General features: G+C 45.8%; 1 protein-coding gene across 4 annotated transcripts in view; it reads right to left on the reverse strand.

Moving 5' to 3' along the window:
- Nucleotides 1-9481, reverse strand: part of SRPX2 (sushi repeat containing protein X-linked 2) — a 28437-nt gene extending 18956 nt beyond the window's left edge. The window contains exons 1-3 of one of the 4 annotated variants that reach the window (XM_079962455.1): nt 9324-9481; nt 7055-7245; nt 2344-2481 (exon numbers count right to left, since the gene is read on the reverse strand). In XM_079962455.1, coding sequence (XP_079818581.1) covers nt 2344-2413 — 70 coding nt within the window. In that variant the 5' untranslated portion in view covers nt 2414-2481; nt 7055-7245; nt 9324-9481. Of the gene's footprint in view, nt 1-2343; nt 2482-7054; nt 7299-9323 lie in introns of those variants that run through there. The other 3 variants (XM_079962454.1, XM_079962456.1, XM_079962457.1) reach the window with 3 other exon arrangements.
- Between the last annotated feature and the right edge of the window lie 105 nt (nt 9482-9586).

Consider the following 9586-nt stretch of genomic DNA (forward strand, 5'->3'; position numbering starts at 1 on the left):
TCTGGCTAGCAAGCTTCCCATTGTTTTGCAATGGGAAGTAGTCAGGAAAAAGGAGCAGGGAGAGGATGAATACTAGTCTAGACAGCATCCCCATGGTGAACATGTACACACCACACACAATGATGTCCTGTGGGGTACTACCTTCCCACTCATAAATTGTCCTTCTCCAATGTCATGTTCCTGCACCACCAGCCTCTAGGGAAAGTCTGATGTATGTCTAACCATCTCCTTACAAGGAAAGGGCTGAGTCAGCCTTCATAGCCCGTAGTGGTTGTACCTCCAGCAATCAAAAATGTGGCCACACTTTTCCAAGATGGAAATGAAGAAATCTAAACCAACTCTTTCACCACAGCTCATAGCTGGGGGTTGAGAGATAGACCAGCCTTGTCTGAACCATTGGTGCTGCCATGTGGGCAGAGTTATCTTAGATTCACATGGCAAAGAACTGGAGATATGCTGCCACTGAACAAATTTGCCTACCATACCCAGTGGCTACTGACAATCATGTGCTATCTCTGCTGTCAGAGGCAGGTTGTTTTAGCTGCTGGGAATCATAGAATGGTGGAGTTGAGAGGGACCCTGAGGGTCATCTCGTTCAACACCCCCCCCCCCCCCGCAAGACAGAAATATGCAGCTGTCCCATACAGGGATCGAACCTGCAACCTTGGTGTTACCAGCACCAAGCAATAACCAACTGAGCTAATTGACTGCTGTTGCACTCAGATCCTGTTTTGGTGCTTCCCATGGGCATCTGGTTGGCCACTATGAAAACAGGATGCTGGACTTACCCAGCAGGACTCTTCCTATGTTCATAATTGTTTTGGGGTTGTTGCTTTTTAGAGAGGGTGGGGAAAACATTTCCTGCTGAAATCCTTTTCTGTCTTGTTGCCATTAAAGCCACAGCAGCCTGGCCCAGGAAAAGGACCCAAGCTTGTACAGGCAGGGCCTTTTAAGCTCATGTACATGTGGCAAAGCACATCTGTTGCAAGGTTTCCTAGAAACATTTAGACGACTGCAATAAGAACTGTGTCTCCTGACGGTATTTGCTTGCCTAACAGTGACCAGGCAATGGATGGACTTTTAGCGGAACACATGAGAGCCAAGAGGCATAAGAAACTCAGAAGCTTAGTGGAGGAAGGAAAGAGGCTTACTCACTGCCAGCCCCCCAGTCCCTGTTGACACCCCAACCCCACTGCTTACTGTCTGAAACTGCTCCAGACAAACCATCGCTTGCCAAGTGGTCTCCTCATCAGCCAGAGACAGGACATGTGGAAAAATTTAGCTCCTGCTATTGCAGGGGGGGGACGCAGGTGGCGCTGTGGGTTACAGCCTCAGCGCCTAGGGCTTGCCGATCGAAAGGTCGGCGGTTCGAATCCCTGCGGCGGGGTGCGCTCCCGCTGCTCGGTCCCAGCGCCTGCCAACCTAGCAGTTCGAAAGCACACCCGGGTGCAAGTAGATAAATAGGGACCGCTTACTAGCGGGAAGGTAAACGGCGTTTCCGTGTGCAGCTCTGGCTCGCCAGAGCAGCGATGTCACGCTGGCCACGTGACCCGGAAGTGTCTCTGGACAGCGCTGGCCCCTGGCCTCTTAAGTGAGATGGGCGCACAACCCCAGAGTCTGTCAAGACTGGCCCGTACGGGCAGGGGTACCTTTACCTTTTTATTGCAGGGGGAGGGGGGTGGAATTATATTTACTTCAATCTAGGTATGGTCCTAACCCCAGATGCGTATCCATCTGCCCTCCCTTGCCCCCAGCAAAGCAGGAACCACAGTTAGTTCCACGATGGGTTATTATTTGCAATGCTTTTGTGGCGAAGGAGTTGTAGGATGTCTGGGTGCTCCTCCCCGCTTCCTATTGCCTATGCCTTGGGGGCTTCTTTGACAAAGATACCCAACTATGTACAGACTGACTGTGGTCTTGCTCGGATGGCAGCTGTGGCCAAAAGGAGACCACAGCTAATTACAATGTGTATAAAAATAGATGTGACTGTCTCAGGAGAAGTCTGGCTATAGGTCCATTTGCCGCTCTACTGTCCTCCTCAAGTGGCAACCAGACCTCTGAGGTCAGGGGTCTTTCCTAGGCCTGTTACCAGTAGTGCTGCATGGCGGCAAGGGCAGCAGTGGTGGTGCCTTCACTATGGTGCTGGTGCTGCGCTCTCTGGATTGGAGCTGAATGTGTGCACACACCTGTAGGTAGCCTGCTGTTACCTGAGGGCACTTGCCTAAGGGTCTGCTACCCAAGGAAGGCTGCCTTTGAGAAAATGCAAAAAGTCTTACCACCTTTGTTCTTAAGGTTATCCCCCCTCCCCCTGCCTGACTTTGGTACTGACTTGCCAGTGCTTACCTTCATACCATGTGGAGGAGACCATTTTGGCCCAGAGAAGCAGCAAGAGGGGGGATGCTCCTCGCGGCATCTTAGTATGCGAATGGAGATTCCAGATGGCAGGGTAAAGATGAAGGCAGAGCTGCCTGAGAATTCAAGCTGAAAGCCAGAATAAGAGGCAGGACGTCAACAATCGAAAGCAGCAAGGCCAACCCCAGCCCTTGCTGATGCTTAGGCATACACACGTAGACTCTATATATTTATTTTTCTTTTTAAAAACTAAGCTAGCACCCTAAATGTTTGAGGGGCAGAGATGCAAAAGAAAGAAAACTATTTTTCTTCTTGAAACTGATGCACATTTTATTTTGTTTCATATTTGTATTTCACTTTGCCAGCTGCCAGGCTGAGCTTAAAGCAACACATTCGTTACAGTAACTGACGAATAAAAATATTTTCCAATAAGGAAGAAACATACAACAAAGCTGCAGTAAATACAACAGAAGAATCAAATCAATAAGGAGCAGGAAAACCACAAGATACAGTGCAAATAAATCACATTGGATATATGTTAAGAATGCCAGCTCTCCCTGCTGAAACAACCAATTGAGGCACCTAACATGCAGGTCTCTCGCTCATAATTTTTTATAAATGTTGACATTTTTGAGTTTTGATTTAAAAAGCAGTGAATGTGTCTCGATACAGAATTCCTAGGGCACCTGAAGCAGGTTGCATGTGAAAATCTACCTGGCAAATAGCTGGTAGACACAGGCTCATAGCAGTACCCCCGCCGCCACCTGCACAGAAACAACTGGTGCTGCATAGGCTGCAGATGTGGAGTAGTTCCCCATGCAAGAGCCACCTTGGTTTGACACCCCTCCAGGCTCGTGTATTCGGCAGCATGTCCTTTACACCATAACAGTGCATTCGTGGTGGATTCATTCTGCCTTATATTAGGCTCCATTCAGACAGCACTTTATTTGCTGCTACCTGGCTGTGTACACACTCCTGTTTACTCTGCATCCAGTGTGCTCCCCTTGTTAGTTTGGGAAGCCAGTGTACACACAGTGTACACAATCTGTATCTATATAAGGTATCTATCCTGTTTTTTTCTTATGCAATACTGTATTTTGGTGTGTTTTCTCCCATACCAGCTTCAATCCGAATTGAGGAAAAGAGCAGCTGAGCTGCGTTTTAAGCCAGTAATTCATACATAGACCCTTCCAACTGGTTGTTTGCATATATTACGCATGAGCCAAAAGTGTCCGTCTGTTAACAGGGGAGGAACAGGCTGGAGGCTCAAGAGGGGGGGAAAGTCCTTGGCAGAGAGGCCCACAACAGGCACTACCAATTAATAACAGGCAGACCAAAAGAAGTCAATCTTAAGGTGAAGAAGCTTCCCACTGCAGAAGGACAGAGAGATGTATTTGTGTTGCTTGCATTGCTTCTTCAGGCTCTGTATCATCATCTTATGAGATTCATTCAGTTTGCTTCCTCCTTCCTAATAAACAGCACTGGTGATATTAAGTTACAGACAATTGGCACTTTCAGATGACCTGTGCATTGACCAGTCATCCTGCTCTGTTTCCAGGGAGATTTGATGATATTGGTCATTTAATGAGCATTTGTCTCAATTTGTTTGCTGGAAGGTTAGGTGGTGTTGCATCAAAGCAAGAGTTATTCCATACTTTCCCCATCACTTTCCTTCCTGCAAAAAGTCCAATCTTTTGAGAAAGCAGGTTTGTCACACAAGACCTCACAATCTACTATTGAAAGACCTGAATTTGCCGTTATGTGATTGAATTCCCCTGAAAATAGTGACAGGTCTGGAAGTGTCTTGTATCTCGTAACAAAACAGATGCTAACCTTAAGGTTTACTATAGATTGGGATAAGTGACCTCCAGGGGCCAAGAGAATATAATTTGTACATCAGAGGTGTGTGTGTGTGTGTGTGTGTGTGTGTGTGTACTGATGATAACATTGGGGGACATGTAAAACAGGGACAGAGAAAGAAAGAAAGAAAGAAAGAAAGAAAGAAAGAAAGAAAGAAAGAAAGAAAGAAAGAAGGGGTGTGTGCATGGTTGGCCGGGAAGCAGGAATTATTAGCAAATAAACATTGAGTAAGAAATGCCTTGACAAATACACAGAAGGAGGCTCACCGACGAATATCCTGATAAAATCAAAACAAATTAGAGAGTAAAATAAAACTATCCAGTGAGTTCAGCTGGCACATCCTTCTTGATGCCTGTTTTGCATTAAAGGATAAAAAACAATAAATTCATATTTACTAACTAGTCTTGCAGAGGGCTTTTTTTTTTTTTTAAAGGGCCATCCCTTTCCCCAATATTACAGAGCACAGGGCAGCCTGTTGAGCTGGAGGTAACTTTTCTGTACTTGGCACTCTGACTGTGGTCAGATGGGTCTGGCAGGATTGGGATAAGGAATTTGTGGCCATCCAGATGATGGTAGGCTCTCAGTCCCATCAACTTCCAACACTTTGCTAAACCACTATATGAAGCACCTCTCACCCCCAGTTAAACAGCTCCCCTGAAGCAGTCTGCTGTTCCTCATGCTGTAGTTAGCAAGGCCACATGAACTTCAGATGTTATGGTGTTTTACCTTTTTATGTATATGGGAACACATAAGCTAAGCAAGTCATCAAAGTTTGATGCTACCATTACAACTACGTGCTGGGCAAAAAAAGTACTTCCTTTTTCGTGACCTGAATTTCCTATTCCTCAGTTTCATTGGATGATATGGGATTCCAGTATTATGATAGAGGTTTTCTCCCCCTCCCTAGCCACTTGCTTGCTCTCCCATTTTAAAGCTAGAAAATTGAGGCTGAGAGGTAGTATCTTGCCAGAGATTAATCCCATTAAAATGTAAGCTTTGAACTCAGCACTTTACCAAAAGGAGCAGCATGCTAAAAATTTTTGCAGCATATATTCTTTCCCCCATTCTATCTCAAGGTGGTAGGACTATTCTACTATCCAATGCATTAAATAAGGAGGGAGGTCAACTTGTAGAAAGAGTTTAGCAGGGAATTTTGTGTCTACCAAAATCCCACCCCCTGCCTTCTACTAGAATGATGTACAGTGGACGCTCAGGTTGCGAACGTGATCCATGCGGGAAGCACGTTCACAACCTGCAGCATCTGCAACCCGCAGCACAGCGTCTGCGCACATGCGGGTTGTGATTCAGCGCTTCTGCACATGCGCAAAGTGCGATTTAGCGTTTCTGCGCATGCATAAGCACTGAAACCCGGAAGTAACCTGTTCCGGTACTTCTGGGTTCGGCACAGTACACAACCCGAAATCGCACAACCCGAAGCGTCTGTATCCCGAGGTATGACTGTACTGAGCAAGAGACAGTGGTAGCCAACATGGTCTGTGGACTGCAATTCCCATCAGCCCAGCCAATCTGGCCATTGGTCAGGGATGATGGGAGTTTTACTCCCACAACACCTTGAGGACACCATGTTGGCTACCCCTGCTATAAGACTGGCAGGAACACCTGTCTTCATCTCTGGCTGTTTCTTCAACTTTGTGTAGTTTTATCACCTTCTCCCCCTCACTCTTGCCTGATGGGATTACTGTGTCTTGATCATAGTACCTTCTACCAAACGGAAATGCAACATGTGCAGCTTTCCCTGCTGAGTTTCTGCCCGTCACATAGGTCTTAAAAGACACAGGACCCTGGCCAGGAGGGACAAGGGAAGATACAGTAACTAAAGGAAGATGCCAGGTTTTTGTCTTCAGGGTAGAAGTCCAGGGTGCCACTCAGAATGAACAAGAGGAACCCCCAAACACATCCGGGCTGGCTTGCCACATTTTGAAGTAAGCATAAAGTCCTGATTTGTGAGATCCCAATGAAGTAAGAGGGCTTGCAGCTTACATATTTATACAGGCAAAGCAATGCTTTAGAGATGATACCAATTTGATAATGTTAGAATACCAGTAAAAGTAGACAACTCTGGGATAAAAATATCTGGTTTCAGACAGAAATTGAGAATTTCATTCCCCCCCCCCATCCAGAATGTGTTTCCTGATGTTTTTCGACTGTTCCTAGCATTTAAAAATAAAATAAAAGCCACTATGTGTTATTATTGTCATATGCTGGTGCTTACTGTTCTCTACTGTTGTCATATTATGTTTCATTCATAAGCCACTTTGGAAAGCTGGTCCGGGGGAAAACAGGGTAATTCTTAAATTCTTAAATAAATTAAATACTGTAAAAAGATGGGCCAATCATTTGATGCAACTTCTTAAAGCAGAAAGGCAACACTACATACTCAGCATCTCTCTCTCACACCCCAATGACACACGTCGCAAGTTTCCATCTGTGCAAAACGGATGTAGATTTATAAATATTTATGCCACAGTCCTAGGTATGGCTACGCAGAAGCAAGTTCCAACTCCCCAGAAAAGTGTGTATAGGATTGCAGCCTTAGGGTTGTAACCAACCAAGTTCAGTATATCCACTGAAATTAATGGGCTTATGTTAGTCCTGCTCATTAATTTAAAGGGGTCTACTCTGGGCATGGCTATCTTAGCATACAGCCCATATCCCGCCCCCCGCCCCCAATTATGTAAGTCGCTTAGAGAATCTCAGCGCAAGAGCGGCTAATAAATTCATTGACTAAAGTAAAATAAATAACCTGCCTGTCTCCCCCGTATCTTTTCTGTCTGTTGCAAACAGAGAAGCAAAGGACTGACAGAAGCAGGTTCTTTCTTACCTGCCTTGCCTGTGAATTGGTGTGCAATTGTGCCTTCTGGTTTTCTCTCTCTCTCAGTCCATACAGGAGTCCTCTTCTTTAACTTTCTCAAAACAAGTGGCTTGTTCTTACCGGCTTCCAGACTCAGCTAACGCTGCCCAGATGTGGGGTAGCCTGCAGTTGCCAGATGTTTATTTAAAGCTGTACTCTCTCTCTAGAGAGAGAGAGAGAGAGAGAGTCGATGAGGAAAGGAAGAAGGGGGGTGGTGGTGAAGAGAGAGAGCCAGGCTGCTAAAAAGAAATCTTACTCAATGACTCACTGAGTGCAGAACATGCAAACCGCCCCCCCCCCCAGCAGGGTTAAAGCAACATAAGCAGCCCCCTGTACAATACTTCAGATTTTATGAATCATAAATTTATGGTTTAAAAGGAAGGCATTCAGTAAAACCAAGACACAAGCATGTTTTCTCACCAGACTTTTGTAGGGCAAGGACAATGTGCTAAGACTTTAGGATTTTGGTTCTTGTGTGGCTGTGCACATGCCATGCATTTGAAGCACCCTCCCCCCAAAGAGTTCTGGGAGTGGTAGTTTGTGAAGAGTGCTGGGAGTTGTAGTTCTGTGAGGGGTGAACTACAGTTCCCAGGATTCTTGGGCAATAAAGTGCTTTAAATTTCAATGTGCCACTCTTAAAATAAACTATTCCTATGGCTTTACCCACACTTACCTTTCCTCCAGTCTTTCCAGGCACAGTCTGTACTTTAAAGCTCTGTGTCTGAACATCTCCCCCCCCCCCCAAGGAGCTTTCTCTGAGAAAACCCGCTCTTTAGCGCTCAATTGAAACATCAGCCCGCAAAAAACCGGACCACATAATGGGAACAACTTTGTCTGGGGAAAAAGAGAGCTCTGCAATTATGAGGCAGTCATGCAAATACTGTACAGTGGTACCTCGGGTTAAGTACTTAATTCATTCCGGAGGTCTGTTCTTAACCTAAAACTGTTCTTAACCTGAAACACCATTTTAGCTAATGGGGCCTCCCGCTACCGCTGTGCCGCTGCTGCATGATTTCTGTTCTCATCCTGAAGCAAAGTTCTTAACCCGAGGTAATATTTCTGGGTTAGCGGAGTCTGTAACCTGAAGCATATGTAACCCGAGGTACCACTGTAAAGTAAGACTGAGATGAGCCAGATTCATATCATGACTCAGTTGTGAAACCATTGTGTGGACTCCCTCACAGCCTAGCCTTCCTCACAGGGTTTTTGAGAGGATAAAGGAAGGTGGGATCTTGTAAGCCGCTTTGAGCTCTTTGGAGAAAGGGTAACACACACACACACACACACACACACACACACACACAGAGAGAGAGAGAGGAATTTGATTTTTGGTTTGTAGAAACAGGCAGGTCTGAGACAAAGCATGTTGCCACTTGAGACTGAACATCAAATGGTTTGAGTGCTGGGATAGAAGCTGTTTGAACTCCCCCACCCCTGCCCTGCTCAGCCATGAACCTCACTGGGTGACTTTGGGTCAGTCACCGTCTCTCATCCTGAAAGGGATGGTGGGATATCAATGTAAAAATTAAATACTTTAAAAAATTCAGTTGAGGGCTTAGTGCTCAGGGATGGCAAGCGCTTTTCCAAAGGTCAACCCTCCTACACTGCACTGACTCACACCAGTGTGAAAAAGCTACGAATAGGATTCTTGCCTAACAGGCAGAAATTCAAGAGGTTAATTTGTGTTGTGTGGAAGTTGGCACTCTCCTTGATAAAGGATGGAAGAGGTCCGACCTAATGGCCTATAAACACAAATATGATTAAGGCATTGCCTCTTAGTCCATGGCATCAAATCAAGGGTTGTTTTTATTTTTTACATGTATAAATATGGGGGGGGGGGGTTTGTATGCTATTGTATTTTTGTTTTTCTATGTTGTAACAAAATTATTACCATGCTATTGTTTTTCTATGTTATTATGAGACTTTTATTTGAAATGCATCCCTGTTGTTGTTTTGTTATAAGTCGCTTGGAGCACCTTTTTGGTGGAAAAGAGGCATACAACCAAAACGAATGAATGAAGCCCCACCATCACTGTCTGTGGCTGCGTACCCACTGCTCATGTAAAGCACCTCTCCGAAACGAGGACTTCTGGGAGCTGTAGTTTACACCTCTCAGCTCTACAATTCCCAACACCCTTAAACTACAGTTCCCAGGATTCTTGCGGGGGGGGTTGGAATGTGCTTTAAATGCATTGTGTGTATGCAGCGCGGCATCGTGCGAGGTAGGGAGAAGCTGCACCTGTTTAATTCCTGCCTGACATTGCAGCTGCCACGCCACGAAATACTGAAATCATTCGCTGCTAGCTAGCTGGCGCCACCTGCCGGCGCGAATTAGGCACTCCCGGTCCTCCTCCGAAAAAGACTACTGTAAAGCGAACGAAGCTTCTCCTCCCAGGTTTCGGCAATCTTCGGCTTTTCTCGGACATGCTTTGGCGAACTCAGGAAAAGAAGGCGGGGCTGAAGACTCTCGTGTTTTCTTAATAACCCCACCCACAATCCACG

Source organism: Podarcis cretensis (assembly GCF_951804945.1).
Source record: "Podarcis cretensis genome assembly, chromosome: Z".
NCBI lineage: Eukaryota > Metazoa > Chordata > Lepidosauria > Squamata > Lacertidae > Podarcis > Podarcis cretensis.